Source organism: Pararge aegeria, chromosome 5 (assembly GCF_905163445.1).
Source record: "Pararge aegeria chromosome 5, ilParAegt1.1, whole genome shotgun sequence".
Taxonomy (NCBI): domain Eukaryota; kingdom Metazoa; phylum Arthropoda; class Insecta; order Lepidoptera; family Nymphalidae; genus Pararge; species Pararge aegeria.
In genome coordinates this window covers 5080090-5097274 of record NC_053184.1, presented here as the reverse complement: position 1 = coordinate 5097274, position 17185 = coordinate 5080090, and the positions used below count along the sequence as shown (strand labels likewise).

At 35.8% G+C, this 17185-nt stretch overlaps 1 protein-coding gene across 1 annotated transcript; it reads left to right on the top strand.

The window, feature by feature from the left end:
* The first annotated feature begins 717 nt into the window (after nt 1–717).
* On the top strand, nt 718–17082 carry LOC120623724 (leucine--tRNA ligase, cytoplasmic). Its single transcript, XM_039889913.1, has 13 exons — nt 718–844; nt 1115–1318; nt 1830–2018; nt 2780–2962; nt 3904–4148; nt 5400–6298; nt 7141–7399; nt 9736–10100; nt 11589–11857; nt 13128–13382; nt 15117–15326; nt 15964–16198; nt 16846–17082. Exons 1-13 carry the CDS (start codon nt 842–844, stop codon nt 17052–17054), a joined length of 3525 nt encoding a protein of 1174 aa, XP_039745847.1. The 5' UTR covers nt 718–841; the 3' UTR covers nt 17055–17082.
* Nucleotides 17083–17185: the final 103 nt, after the last annotated feature.

The window sequence follows — 17185 nt, the reverse complement described above, 5'->3', positions numbered from 1 at the left end:
GTAGATGAGGTAACAGAAACGTCAACGCAATAATAAAGAGTTGGCAACACGTTGTCAAAAATTTTAATGTTTTGCTTTCGTAACGTTAGAAGTGTGAAATTGTGAATGAGTGACCAGATTTTTGATAAATAATAACCCACTTAAAAAATCACCACAAAAAGCTTACTTTTACATGCTTCATTTAAGTTGAATTAATATTTTAATTCAGATAGGTACGAATTGTTTCGTGGAGTCACGTTGGGCATAAATTGGGTTGACCCTAATTAACTAGACACTATATGAATAAATGTATAGGAAGCCACGTCACCGGTCGCCGCTACATGTTGGGTATATTTATTATTTCGACATTTGTCCATACGTGTCCTGTGGCTAGCATATAAAAGTAGATTCATGGTTTTCACATTGATCTATACAGAGAACAACCATTATTGTTAGCACAGAAGAACGACCTTTTATCATCATGCCAATTTCGTTTGGAAATTAGTTTAATAAGGATAGTATGAAATAGAATCGGCAGCATTGTGGGCTTGGATTTTACAGTAATTAATATTATGCAAAAAAAACGCAAAAATAGGAATCGTTTCAACAATAAGGATACAGAGAGGAGAAAAAAACAATGCTAACCATCACACACGCTTCAAGTTAAGTTGAACGGACGATACAAGGTTTCCAACTTTCCAAGATTATGAATTTTGACATTTTCGGCGGCGCGAGTAAATTTTGTAAATTTTAGTAGAGATTTAGAGACGTGTCAATGTGTGAAAGAATTAAAGTTATGTATTTAAAGTTTGAAACTTTTAATTAATATTTATTTATCGTAAGTGGATTTACGCGTAAAGAAATGGTAAGAAATCAATTATTACTTTTTCGGACGTATTGTAAAGGATCTAGTGCAAATTTTTAGGTTATTTAGGTCGCAAAATGTTAAAATATTTCATTCCTCAATTATTGCTCTTGTTCGTCATTATTTCAAAAATAATCTTTACAAAATTAGAATACTATTATTTGCTATAGGATATAATATTTTCAGTCAACTATCGGTAGAATAACCCTTTTATAAATAATTTTAAATATTTTTTTTTTATCGCTGAAACCGTGTTTTAAATGAACGCAGGCAAACCTAGATCGCAAAGGGACATTTAAGGTTGAATACCTTCAAGAAATTGAGAAGAATGTACAGGAACGATGGGAGCTCGAAAAGATCTTTGAAATGGAGGCGCCTAATGAGCCACATGAGAAATTTATGTGCACCTTTCCTTATCCCTATATGAATGGCCGATTACATCTTGGACATACATTTTCATTATCAAAATGTGAGGTAAGATTGTTTTTGTACTATAAAATTTATTACCCAGCAATGTTAATTAAAGGTGCTTCTGTAAATTCTCATGTCTAAGTAAGATTAAGTTGATATTATATAAATAGAGCCGCATCTAAGACCCACATAGCTCTAGTTTGGTTGGTATTGGTTAGATTGTTCTTTAATAAACTGTTCTAATAGCTGTAGGAGAAACAGCATTTTGTATCTGTTAACTCACAAAGCATTTTATTTATTAAATGCTTTTTTCAATTTTTTTGTTAAGAATAAAATGAATTACCAAATTGTTTACTAATTATATGTTATAATATTATATTCCATATGTATTTGTTGTAATAATTATATCATTATTATCTTTATTAATAATCTTATTTATCTAATTTAAAAATTGTGTCTTTTTGAAATAATGAACAAATTAAAAATATCATTAGAACTATAATATGAGTTCTATCTACTAAATATTATGTAGAGAATTTCTCGATGATGCAATCTTTGTCTTTTATTTCAATAGTTTGCAACAAGGTATTTCCGATTGAAAGGTCGACTTGTCCTCTTTCCCTTTGGCTTTCACTGCACTGGAATGCCTATTAAGGCATGTGCAGACAAATTGAAGAGGGAAATGGAACTATACGGATGCCCTCCAAACTTCCCTAATGAAGAACTTGTAGAAGAAAAGGAACAAGGGGATATAATTCCTAAGGTAATAATAGAGTTTAAGCTTATTACTTATATTTTTGTCGACCTCCCTGGTACAATGGAGAGTGCTGTAAATTCAAAGGCTTTCCCAGCAGGGCCAATTATGAAATTTATAATTTCTTAATATTCTCTAGTCTGCCCTGCCACGGCCAAACGGCTAGTTACCATCATACTGAAAAAGACATGTAGCTCGGTGATTTAGAGTTCCCCTAAGGTGTATGACTCCCTAACAGGTTAGCCCGCTATAGTATTAGAGTGCTTCATCACTTACTACCAGGTGAGATTGCAGTCAAGGGCTAAATTAGTTGTTGTAATCACACCCTCACCCTATTACCTCACTCTATTAAAGTCCCACTGGGCACCAGCCTTCCCTTTCATAGGTAGAGGGGTTTAGAGTCTAGGCCCACCACACTGCTCTGATAAAGGTTGCAGGGTTCTCGTTTTAATCAAAGTTATGAGTGTATGTTTAATAAAGAGTTTATTTATAAAACCAAAAATATAAACAGAAATAATTCTAAGCCTCATCAACAGGAGAGAGGGTATAAGAGCACTGTCCATTGCAGGTTTAAAGACTTCAACAATTATTATCTCACGTTAGTGTCAATAACTGAGACCAAGAATTGAACTTAGTCTCTGGAGCACAGAGGTGGACACAGTTAATTTCTTAGCTCGAAGCTGTGACGCAAAGTTTATAGATAGAAAAACTCAATACATAACAAGTATGTTTCATTCGTCAAATTTTAACAAAGTGATTTATATGTTTAGGATAAAAGCAAGGGGAAAAAGAGTAAAGCAGTTGCTAAGACAGGGGCCGCAAAGTATCAATGGCAGATAATGCAAAGTATTGGTGTCCCAGATGAGGAAATTAAGGAGTTTGCTAATGAGAGCTATTGGCTGGAGTATTTCCCGCCCCGAGCTGTTACTGATCTGAAGAGGATGGGTATTCATGTAGGTTTTATTTGTTTTTTTTTTTTAGAGTTACCTATACTTTACTATACGTTACTCTATATAGAAAAATGTATCCATTAAAAGACTAACTCTTTGTTTCCTGTCTACTAATTATTTACAGGTTTGAATGCAGAATACCTGAAAGCCTTTAGTTGTTTTCATTAAAACTAACAATTTGTGTTTTTTTTTTTTTAAATTACATTTGTGAAATATTTAATATTCAATATTTTACATAGATACTCTACTTGTCACTACTCTGTAATGTAACGTCGGTAACAGTGCGCGAAGCACGACTCTATCGACATTGTTTGAAGTTGTCGAATCACATGTATTAGGTTTCAGTGTGATTTATATTTTTTTTGTATGAAATAAATTAATACTGAATTTTGAGTGCAGTCGTAAAACAAAAGGTGTTAGTTTTAATTACTGGAACTACAAGGCTAAAAGCTTTCTGGGGATTTTCAATCATTCTATTATCAATTCCATCTTCAGCATGAGTTTCACAGTTTATAAATGTAACCGATATTTCATGGAGCACTGGCACAAATGAGTGATAAGTCTTTACACTACACGGTCAGCTGATGCGAACTATAGGCGCTGCCATATTGGCCTCGGCTGCTCTGACGAGCGCCTGTCACTATATCCCTACTCCGCGGCCGACCGTCACGCGACATGCAACACACAGTCGAAAAAGTCAGAGACTTTGTAATAAATTTTCACTTTGATATTGCTTAAAGTGAGGGTAGTTAACTACTCCAATCTCCTCTATTTTGTTCCTAGAGTTAGGGTTGCTAGATAGGGATTGCTAGTAAGCGGAAAAGGCAGCCTTCTGTATTCTACTTCTTCCTTCGTCTCCTGTTTTCTTGAATATATCCTTAACTTGTTGTGCAATGAGGAGTAAAAATAATAACTAATGATTGTCAAACGTTTGTTTACAAAAGGTCGACTGGCGTAGAAAGTTCATTACAACTGATGCGAATCCATTTTACGACTCATTCATAAGGTGGCAGTTCTACCACCTGAAAGAGCGTAAAAAGATCATGTATGGAAAGAGATACACTATATTCTCCCCGTTGGATAAACAACCTTGTATGGACCACGATAGGAGTAGCGGGGAGGGCGCTGGGCCCCAGGAGTATACGCTTATTAAAATGGAAGTGTTACAACCTTTACCAGATGTGCTCAAGTGAGTCACCATTAACTTTTTATTCTACTAGCCAGTATATACAACGTGTAAAAGAATTACGAAATAATATTGAAGGATGCTTAAGAATATTTCATAAGGTATCACCCTGTAAAAATAATAAAACAAACGAAGCAAATTTTATTTTTCCATGCAAACTAGTTCAAAACAATATAAGTGTACCCTGTTTTGTAAGTTTGACAACCCTATTAAAGATAAAAGACCGATACGCGCATAGTACCTGCGCTACGCGACGCGTGCCTAATAAAGTGACAGGAGTCACTTGATTTTAATTTTGCATGTGATGTTAGGACTGTATCTGATTTCTTTCAGTAAACACTATGACAGTGGTTTGCTAAAAAAACCTTTACGGCTTCACAGATATGCCTCAGAAACAGTACATAATGTACTTCTAAAGCTCTTAAAGTATTATTTCAGTTTTCATTTACACGTTCTATAGGTATCAATAAAATTATTACGTCTACTTCGCATGTGTGTAATTGTTTTCCGGGGAAATAGAACGTAACACTTTTTCTATGCAAAAATTCACTTCAATAGTTTGCTTTGTTGCTGCGTGAAAGACAATTGAAAACACTCTCACATATCACATGTGTTTTTAATAGCTTTGTTTGTAAAAAAAAATCATAACGTAACAATTTATCCCTGTAATAAATTGTTACGTTATGATTTTTTTAGCAAAATCATGTAGCAAAATTCAGCAGTGTATCAAACCTTCTTAACAAGATTTACGACTTTATTCTAGCTGTATATTATGTACCGGTAGGCTCCTAAAAGTCTCTCGTATGCGAACGCCAGGGTAGATAATGATCGGCAGCAAAAAAAAAAAGTTGATTCGACCGAAGTACGTGTGATGAAATTTTTCTATTGCATAATAAAGATGTACGCATCATAAGCCGGAGTTTGAAGTGTTATGAGTTTAGTAGGTCAAAAACGATTATTTATTATGCAATTTAGACGGCCGAGTGGCACAGCGACCCCGAAACTGGAAAAATGTTTGTGTGATGAAAATGATTTTTTCCAGTGTCTGGGTGTTCATCTGTCTGCATGTATATTATTCATAAAAATATTTATCAGCCATCTTAGTACCCATAACACAAACTATACTTACTTTGGGGCTAGATGGCGATTTGTGTATTGTCGTTGTATATTTCATTATTGTTTTATTTATTAATAATGGATATTTGAATAATATAATTATCATAAAATAGGCCTTTCTAATAATATATTTTTTAGGGCTTTTAAAGGGAAACCAGTCAGTTTTGTAGCTGCAACTCTACGTCCGGAGACAATGTATGGTCAAACCAACTGTTGGGTTCACCCTGATATAAAATACGTCGCATTTGAGACAGTGAAAGATGGTATTTTTATATGCACGAAACGGGCCGTGAGGAATATGTGTTACCAAGGGTTTACCAAAAACGATGGACAGTTCGATATTCTATTAGAGGTTGTAGGACAAGACCTTTTAGGTATTGCAGTGAAGTCACCATTTACTTGTTACCCAAAAATCTATGCCCTCCCGATGTTGACTATAAAGGAGGATAAGGGCACGGGAATTGTTACTAGTGTCCCTTCAGATTCACCTGACGATTATGTGGCACTAGTCGACTTACAAAAGAAGCCAGCTTTCAGAGAAAAGTATGGTATAGCTGATGAAATGATACTCCCATACAAACCGGTTCCAATACTCGAGATTCCTGAATTCGGTAATATGGCCGCAGTTCATTTGTACGATAAGCTAAAAATACAAAGTCAGAATGATAAAGACAAATTGACTCAGGCTAAAGAAATGGTTTACCTCAAAGGGTTTTACGACGGTGTTTTATTGGTGGGCGAATATAAAGGTAGTAAGATACAGGACGTGAAAAAGAAGGTCCAAACGAGACTTGTAGAAGAAGGAGGTGCTCTGGTCTACTATGAACCTGAGAAAACCATAATATCGAGGTCAGGTGATGAATGCGTTGTAGCTCTATGTAATCAATGGTATTTAGACTACGGTAATGAGGTTTGGAAGGCGCAGGCTGAGAAGGCTTTAGCTGGCATGAACACGTACCACGATGAAGTTCGGAAGAATTTCCAGGCGACTCTTAAATGGCTGCACGAATACGCTTGTTCTAGGACATATGGGCTCGGTAAGTAATACTAAAAATAATACAACGCTTCTAGGTGAATATACATTTGTCATCACCGTACTAACCGCATTAGGAACTAGCTCTAAGAAGTAAACACTATGACCTACCGCGTTGCAACACCCGCCCGTGCTCAACTCCTGTAGGTCATAGCTTGAATTTTTTTAGTATCGTGAATACTGTAATAATATTTGGACATTGTAACCACGTTGCTTTTGTATTAAAATATTTCTATACCGTTTGTTTAAGCTTTGTGATTTCCGTATCGATAGTTTAATTTTGACGACCGCCCTGGCGTAACGGTGAGCGATGTGAATTTTAAGTAGGAGGTCTCGGTACAAACAATTTTGGAATTGTTAATTTGCGAATTTTCTCAGGTCTGGTCTTGTGGGAGGCTTTGGCCGTGGCTAGTTACCACTCCACTGCAAAGAAATGCTGTTGTGGGAGGCTACGGTCTTGGGTAGTGACCACCCTACGGGCAAAGACGTGCCGCTAAGCGATTTAGTGTTCCGTTCCGTTTTTTTAGAAATCTATTAGAGGTATGACTACCATACTCCCTAACAGGTTAGCCCGCTACCATCTTAGACGGCATCATCACTTACAACCAGGTGAGATTGCAGTCAAGGGCTAATTTGTAGTGTTATGAAAAAAAAAAAATTGCAAATACTAGCACGCTGCTGACAAATAAGCGAAGCCTTCTGCTATTCCTTTTCTTGCGATACATGTAGTAAAATAAGGTAGCAGTAAGTAGCAGCCTACATTTTGGCAGCCTTATAGCCGAATAAAAGCGATTATTTGTTACTTATTTGTTTGATTATATGACAAAGTATTATGGCATTTTTCAGGAACGAAATTGCCCTGGGATCAGCAATGGGTAATAGAATCTCTCTCGGACTCCACAATCTACAACGCGTATTACACTATCGCCCACTTCATACAAGGTGACACGTTTAGAGGGAACGGCGAAAATGCGCTCAAAATCAAACCAGAAGACATGAAAATCGATGTTTGGGATTACATATTTTTCAAGAACGCTCCGTTCCCAAAAACAACTAAGATACCCAAAAAGTCGTTAGACCTGATGAAGAAATCATTCCAGTTCTGGTAACTATTATATTTTATTTTTCACTTGATTAAATCATAGAGCAAAGGAGCATGGATTCACAATGAGTACGGCCGTAGTCCACCACGCTGGCCCAGTGCGAATTGGTGGACTCCACACACCTTTGAAAGCATTATGAAGAACTCTCAGGCATGCAGGTTTCCTCACGATATTTGCCTTCACCGTTGAAGCAAGTTATCCGTATATATAACTTAAAACTCACATAACTCAGAAAAAGTTAGAGGCTACCCAATGCGCTGAATGGTTCACTGTAATTGGAACAGGTTCATTGAATTCTAAGTATGTATTGCTTCCCAATTCTGATGTATGTCAAATATAAGTACAAGTATCTAAATGGCCACTCTTTGTTTGGTATTTTTTTTTTGATTTCATAAAGCGATAAAAAATCCAACTGGACTTGAACTATTGTACACTTATAGATAGATGGTGGCGATATTTATTTTCGCATTCTCATATTATTATATATTTCATATTGTAGCATTTTTTTTATTGCCTGAAATAACGGATAAAATAAACGAAGTTTTCTAAAATATTAAACCTAGCTAAGCTAGATCGATTCATCGTCCCCGAAACCAACTGCACACTGAATTGCATATAAATCGTTGCAGCTGTTTACGAGATCCAGATTATGTTATTAAGTAAATAATATATACAAGAATTGCTCTTAATTAAAGTAGATATCTATATATATAAAAGAGAAAGTGTGAGGGTATGTTCCGTATACGCTCCGAAACGGCTGGACCGATTTCAATGAAACTTTCTGGGAATCTCCGGATTGACCTGGCGAGTAATCCTGTAAAGTTTGGTGATGATCGGAGCAGTCCTATTTTTGAACTGTCAAACTGTAAATTTTTAGTTTATTAAAAATTTAATGAAGTAAGTTTATTGTTTAAATAAAATAAAGCAAAATCTAGCCCGGCGAAGCGGGTTGGATACGCTAGTACATAAATAAATTAACGTAAACTATTATACAACGTGTAAATGAAAACCAAAGTATTACTTCATATGCTTGAGAGTTACATTATTTGCTGTCCGTGAGATTTGTCTGTGTAATTGAAAAGCTAATCGTTTTTGAGCAAACCACTGCCATAGTTTTTACAGAAAGAAATCAGATACAGCCCTAACATCACGCAAAATTTAAATCATCTTACTCCTATCACCTTTGGTTACGCGATACGTAGCGTAGGTACTATGCTTGTATCGGTCTTTTATCTTCAATAGGGTTGTCATAAGTAAACACTTATACCGTTTTGAAATTACTTTGTATGAAAAAATAAATATGCTTCTTTTTTCAGGGTGATTCCTTATGAAATATACTTATGCACCCTTCAACAGTATTTCTTAATTCGATAACACATTGTATTTAAGAACCTGGAGACCACTATTGGTATATGTATATACGTGATACAAAAAGATCTGGCCAGTAGTTTTTTAGTATATATATATTCAGTCTTTGTAAAACTAAAAACATTACAACTTACAATTACACGGTAGTGAGATGATGGCGTTAACCACATTCGTAAACTTAAAACTACAGCTACGAGGGTTCCAAACGCGTCCTGGTCTAAGAAGAAGCCCGCAACAAACTTAGCCGGGTGTTTTTTTTTGTCATCACCATCTCACAATGTTATTTAAAATTATTAGAAGAGCAACCTGGTTAGAGCAATAATTCACACCCAAGCTTTTTTTATCGATTACGTAGTCCTTTAAACTATAATAGGACTTTTCTATAAGCTTACGTTTAATACAAACTTTGAACTTTTTAAGAGACATCTCAAAGATGTCAATGGGTAGTTTATTGTAGAATTGTATGCAATTACCTTAAAACGAATTATGAATTATACATAACCTAGTATATTGCACTGTAAGTTTATTCTTACTTCTGATGTTTAAATTATTGCAGTCACATTTTTTCTTAAATTAAGAAATGTTTTTATGAATGAACATAAATTAGTTATATCGTCTAAGTGCAGAAAACCTTTGTGGGACTGAGTATATGCTTTTATAACATGATACCGAAAAGGTAATATTATATTACCACACATAAGTTTAAAGAATGTATAAAAACACTTTTAATACATCAAGGTTACTTACTATACTACTGATGTATTTCTTACTTACAAGGTAGCCCGGAAGCACGCGGCTCCGCTTTCTTTTCACACAAGATACAACGATGATTGTTAAATTGTAAAATGATATTGGAAAAGAGCAACTGCTGAGTTACTTGCTGGCTTCATGTTTATAAATAATTACACTCGTTTCTCATTGACGCATTTCTGAATAGCGTTTGTTATTTGAAACAGTTCATCGATTTCAGGTACCCAGTCGACCTCAGAGCATCAGGGAAGGATCTTATACAGAACCATTTAACGTTCTACATTTACAATCATTGCGCCATTTGGGAGAAGGAGGAAGATAAATGGCCGAAAGGTGTTCGTGCGAATGGACATCTGATGTTGAATTCAGCGAAAATGTCCAAATCTGATGGAAATTTCCTCACTCTCTCGGAAAGTTTGGATAAATTCAGCGCGGATGCTATGAGGCTAACTCTAGCAGACGCGGGCGATTCGGTAGAGGATGCCAACTTCGTAGAAAACACCGCCGATGCGGCCATATTGAGGTTATTTACGTTTATCGGATGGGTGAAAGAAATTATTACAACAGAATCCAGTTTAAGAACAGGTAATTATGATAACAACATTTTTCCAGTTAAGAATCTGTACGTTCTTGGGGCACATCACTAAAATAAACATATATCATTGGATATCTGGTGGTTAAAGGTCTTAATAATATACAACATACTAGCTGGTGCCCGCGATTTCGTCCGCGTTTGTTTTTAAAGATCCTGAGAAAAGTTATGTGCGTTTTAAGTAATTAAAATATCACTTGCTGCAACGATGAAGGAAAACATCGTGAGGAAACCTGCATGCCTGAGAGTTCTCGATGTTTTCAAAGGTGTGTGGAGTCCACCAATCCGCACTGGGCCAGTGTGGTGGACTACGGCCTTAACCCCTCCCCCTTCTCACTGTAGTGGGCCGGTAATTGGTTGATATGATGATGATGATGAATATATAACATGCTAGCTGTTGCCCGTGATTTCGTCCGCGTTTGTCTTTGTTTTTAAAGATCCTGTAAGAAAAAAAATATGTGAGAAAATACTAAAATATGTATTCTTGTACAAAAATTAAGCGTAGGTAGGTAGCTCTAAAAATAACTGTTTGTTTAAGTTTAGTTCTTTTTTTTTTGCATGTCGATAGCCTTTAAAAGAAATATCCGATTAGAATGAATTAAAGAGTAAATCACTGCAATATAAATACCCTTCATGGTAAAAATAATTATTTGAATATTAATAACTGCGATACAAATGTAACCAACTTTTGTTTTAATAGTGAACTCAGCGCTCGCTAAGTAATGATTGTTATAGGCAAAATTTTGCGATATCGATATTTTTGAAGGTTTCATATTTGATCTTTTCTTTGCATTTTCTGAGAACATTTACCATAGTAATAAGTAATGTATATATTTTTTAAGAGGAGATTTCAACGAACAAAAAACGCCCCAACTTTTTTTAATAAGCTGATATTTTTTTGATATTTCAAATCAAAAAAATTAACAGTGTCTTTAGAACACAAAAAGGTAAGTTTACACAAATTTGTTGAAAAAAAAAATTTTTTTGCCTAAGATAAAAATAAAACACCAAAAACTTGATTATTTGAATTTTTCACATAAATTTTGAGGTTATGTGAAAAAAGTGTAAGTTGTAGGTCTCTTTATTACCTACAACTTTGTCATTTAATTTTTTTCCATAGGACTTGTAATTTGCCGCAAAATGATATTTCCGGCAAAACACCGTTTCTTACCCTTAAAAACTCACCCCCTTCCACTTCCCGACCTCAGATCACCCGTAAATTATATTTCCTTTCAATTTTATTATATTCTCGTCCTTTTTTAATGGGTTCCATCCTACTATTATTTTTTTTGGTTTCAAAAATTATCGACCCTGGTCTATGACACGTATAGAGGCGATCTAGGTTAATTCCCGATAATTTAGCTTTCTTTTCAATGGTTAAAAACGGTCCAAATCTTTCGGAACCTATTCGATACAAACCGACGGACAAAAAATTATTTTCTCTTTATAAAATTAATTTATTATAATTTTTATTTTCACAGGCGAATACAATTTCCACGACAAAGTGTTCGTAAGTGAGATTAACACCAAGATAAATCAGACAGATGACAACTACAATAAAATGTTATTCAAGGAAGCTTTGAAAACTGGTTTCTTTGAACTCCAAGCTGCGAGGGATAAATACAGGGAGCTGTGTTCTGAGGGAGGCATGCATTCAGAGCTGGTGACGCGGTATATCGTGACGCAGGCGAAGTTGATATCGCCGATATGCCCGCACGTGGCCGAACATGTATGGGAACTGATGGGAAATGTATGTATTGTTAAGATTTATAAATAGAAAAAAACGTTTTTCGGTTTAAATCAGTTTGTTGGTTTAAATAATGAATTACGAAATTTCTATTTAAAAAAATACGTCAATTTCGAGTAAGATCAGTAATTTGAACTTACGTACATATGAAAACATCGCATTCGAAAAATCGTTTGCAAAGACTTAATGCTCTCTAGTATATTGATATGTCATGAACATAAGTTCAAACTTTTTTTAGACGACCTCCTTAGCACTGTGAGTTTATGTAGGATGTCCCGGGTAAGATCGGGAATCTTAGCAGGGGGAAATTTGGGAATTTACAATTAATGAACTTTCTCTTGTCTGGTGGGAGGCTTTGGCCTTTGCTAGATACCGACAAAGACGTGTTCTGATCGGTTTAGTGTTCCGGTGCGATGTTGCGTGGTAACCGATTAATGGTATGACTACCAAATTAATGGTATGGCTAAATTGTAGTGGAATACAAAAAAAACTACGTTTTAATTTGTTTTTCACTGTCCTTTAAACATCAGGTATAAAGATAATTAAAGTTTTAAAACCATTCAATCCATTAATACCGTTTTAGAGCTTTTTGAATACCTGTCTTGCTTTTGTCCGGATATAAAATTAAAAAAAGTGTAAAACCGTATTTATGTTATTAAGTTTGCAACGTTGAGAATCTCGTGTGTTAAGACTGGTAGGTATTTTGACAATCGGGTGTTATGCTCTGGAGCGATTTTGTTGAAATTTTATTGGAGGTCTCGTACAATGAGAAAGATTAAGACCGCAGTCCACACACCTTTGGTACGTTATGGAGAACTCTCAGGCATGCAGGTTTCCTCACGATATATTCCTTCACCGTTGAAGCAAGTGATATTTTAATTGCTAAAACGCACATAACTTAGAAAAAATAGAAGTTCGGGCTGGGGTTCTCACTCGGACCCCGAAAAGTGAATTCGAAATCGTAATCACTGGGCTATCACCACTTAAAATATACATAAATACGACTACTACTTATACTATACTAGGGTTTATCTGTATACTATTATACAGATAAACACCCAGACTCTGAAAAACATTCGTATTCATCACACAAACATTTTCCAGTGTTGGGAATCGAAGTCACACCCTCGGACTCAGATATCAGTGTCACTGCCCACTGTGCTGATCGTCTATAAGTTTAAATAGCAAAACAGTCATCTAACTTTACCCTTTCCTCCCATTACAAAAAGCTTACAAGATTATTATCGATGCTTTGTTACAATAATTTTTTCAGAAAAAAAGTATCCTTCACGAGCGATGGCCCATAGCCGGGGAAGTAGACGATGTAGCCGTCAAAGCCAGCAACTATTTAATGGAGGCGGCGCATTCCTTCAGAATCTACCTCAAGAACCATTGCGCTGTGAAGAAGCCCAAAAAAGGGGAAGCCCTTAAACCGGAACCTAAGCCAAACAAAGCGATCATATGGGTGGCGAAGGAATTCCCGAAGTGGCAACATATTATATTGAGCACACTCAAACAACTCAATGGGGTAAGTGTATTGTATTGTAAAATTAAATAATCGCCTTATGCGTAGCACAAGTTTCTCTAACAAGTTTTATGCTTTCCTGTGTAGTCTTTTGTACAATAAATGAAATAAGGTTCTCCATTGGCTCACTATCTTCCCATTATTCTAAAAAATAAATAAATAAGTGGCTCCTAGATTTAGATTACGATAAGACTGAAAATTTACTTTCTCTACAAGAATAAAATACCTACCGTACACAATCACATACATACACACATTCACACATACACATCTATACACACATTCACATACTCACAAAACTACTATTAATAGATAGATTAGATATTAATTAATTATGTACTTTGAAAATTTGTAATTATAAGCACAAAGCCTATGTCTTATTGGAACTGTTAACTGGGGAGAGCCCCAATAACTATCATACGAGTTTAAACTCAGTTTAGTTATCAGGGCCTCATATAGTTTAAAGTTAAGCTATGGTTACCTGTTTACATTGTTTTTTAGGAAAATAATTGATTATTATCATTATTTCAATAGATTTTCATGACATACCACAGTAATTTTTAACATAATTAAATGACTAAACAATTGGCTGAGCAATTATTTAATATTATGATAGATTTATTAACTTGAAAATCTTTAATAGTGACTAATTGTTCTGTCATACGATATATATTTCTACTAACACTAATTAGAATCCTGAAATTGTGTATATAAGGGACAAACTGTTTCTTATTGTTACGCCCTGACCGCCCTGCTCATGACTATGTCAAAGCATGCCAGTAAAATTAATGAAATTGTGAAATTGTACACCTGTTCATCCAAATATCAACATCATATCCATTGCTGGGCTTAGGGCCTTTAGGGTTTTTCTAATCTGCTTCTTCATCAACATATCCCATTACCTGCCCACTTCAGGGCACCTGTCCCCACCCACAATGAGAAGTGGTTAAGGCCGTAGTCCACCACGCTGGCCGAGTGCGGATTGGTGGACTCAACTCGCCTTTGCGATGTGTATATTTTCGTAGTATATTTATGATTTTTATTATTTGGGAATTGTTTGCATTTTTCAGCTCTTGGCTGGTTTTAACTGCATTTACGGGACTTAACCAAGTAAATTGTTAGTTGATTTTTCAAATAAATGAATATACTACGGCAATAGACACATCACCATCTAGCCCCAAAGTAAGCGTAGCTTGTGTTATGGGTACTAAGATGACTGATAATATTTTAATGAATAATATACATAAATACTTATAATATACATATGAACACACAGACACTGAAAAACATTCATGTTCATCACACAAACATTTTCCAGTTCTGGGAATCGAACCCACGGCCTTGAACTCCGAAAGCAGGGTTGCTGCCCACTGCGCCAATCGGCCTTCAAATGCAGTGTGTGGTGTGTTATTTTTATTGATAACCTTTTTTTTCGCCCACCTGCAAGAACTTTCTTACTATTCTACAGTATTACATACATAGCAGCTTTTTGCAAAAGTACGGAGATTCTTCCAGACCAATTATTTTTATACTATGCAGACGCTTATTGGGAATAACTCCTGTGGTAGAGATAACGATAGGAACCACATACACTTTTATTATTATTATGTATCTATCATTCATTTATATACTTCTTTTTTTTTAAAATTTATAACAATGTAATAATAAAAGAAAAATAAAAAAAAATATTATTGTTATTCAAAATTTAACTTATAACGTGTAATCGTTTATTTCCAGCCATCCGGCCTCCCGGACAACAAGACAATTTCGACCAAACTGGCTGAGATACCTGAACTGAAGAAGTATGTCAAACGGGTCATGCCATTCGTGCAAGCGACAAGGGAGAATATGGAGCGAGTTGGCGTCGACGCTCTCTCTGTGGGACTGCCCTTCGATGAAGCAGCCGTGTTGACTGACAATCTGCAGTATTTGTTGAACACTTTAGATGTAAGTTGTAACGTGGTGGTCGGGGATAGACCCTCACGCGTTCGTTGATGAGTAAGCGATAGAATTTTCTACCCACGTATAATTTCGATCGCGTGTAAGTTAACTGTTATTTATATGGTCTTGGTATCGGAAGAGCGCCATCTAGTGACCAAACAGATGTAACAGATGAAACCGATACCAATACCATATAAATAGCAACAGCGATAGATTGATATAGTATAGCGATATAAGGATATTGGACAAAGGCAAGGGTGAAAATTGCTCCCACACCAAATGACTTTACAACGAACATATACTTAAAAATTAAACTTAAAAAATGATTAATTGTTTAGTCTTTTACTTAACATTGTAAAGTCACCTGAGGATGCCCCGGTTTCATCTGTTACTTCGGTTTGGTGTGTAGTATAAAGATTGAAGAAATTATACATTACACCATACAGATTCACCTGCTTTTCGCGGAGTATAGCTAATTAAGCTTAATTTTCATATCGCGGCCGAAGCCTTCAACAGACCAGAACAGAGAAAAAGTTATAATTTCCCAAATTGCCTCTGTCGTAAATCAAACCCAGGACCTCCAGCCTAAAACAGCTCGTGTCTGCGCTAGGGAGGTCGTTACTTATGTCCAAAAATCTTTCAGCTCGACTCAATCGAAGTGAAACACACAGACGACCGCGAAGCACCGGAGAAGTCGCGAGAGGAATGCGCTCCCGGAACTCCGCACGTTACGTTCCTGGCCGAACCGCGCGTTCGTGTTACGCTCGCGAACCCCGACCCACGCTCGGGGTTGTTCGCGATGACGCTTGCGCTCGCCGACGGAGATACTGTCTCCAAGCTCAAGATGAAACTTGTCAAGGAAGTCAAGGCTATCAAAGGTATTTTATCTACGCTGCTTCGAATTTTAACTTACTCACTTTTAATTTAGTTGTGATTGGTGCCAACTTAGATATACCCAAATCTCTAAACTAAAATAAATTTTAACAGATTGGCGCAGTGCGCAGCGACCCTGCTTTCCGAGTCAAAGGCTGTGGGTTCGATTCCCACAACTGAAAAAATGTTTGTGTGATAAAAATATTTATCAGTTATCTTAGTACCATAACACAATATAAAACGAGCTACGCTTACTTTGGAGCTAGGAGGCGATGTGTGTATCGTTGTAGTATATTTATTTATTATAATATATAAATTAACAGATCTAAAATTTGGATAGAATCAATCGTTAACTTGCGTGGATTCCATGATATAAAATGAACATAAAGCTTAATGCTATTTTCTTATATTAAACAAATATAAATGGATCTTACTTTTTTAAACTTTTCATTATCGTTAGGGTACAAAGGTACGGTTCGAACGAATCTTAAAACCAGAATCCGAAGATATATACCGGATAGACTATATCTGAATTAAACCTACTATTGCTATACTTCAGAAATTGGTATTCGGAGCTCCTGTTTGTTTTTGGTTAAGATTTTGGAGCTCGGCAATAATTATATTTAACTTAAATTGCGCTATTGTATTTCAGATGTCAACTCCCTCAAGCTTTGGAGGTACAAGGACCCTGTCCTCGGCCCTCGGAGAATACCAGTCACCGGAGACCATGAGACCAAGTGCGCGTTGCTGGAAAACGCGTCAGTATTCAAAGCGGACGTGAGCAGTGAAGCAGTCGAGTTAGTTGACAACGGGACGAATATTAATGTCGGTGTCCAACTTTTATATACTTACGAATCGTAAGAGTTAATAAATATTTTATTTATTGCGATGTTATGTTTTATTTGCATTCGTACCACGTATTGTATGAAATTCATAAGTCATTTGTCTTACTTTTGATAAGACAAATTACTTTTGAATGTCGTACAATATGA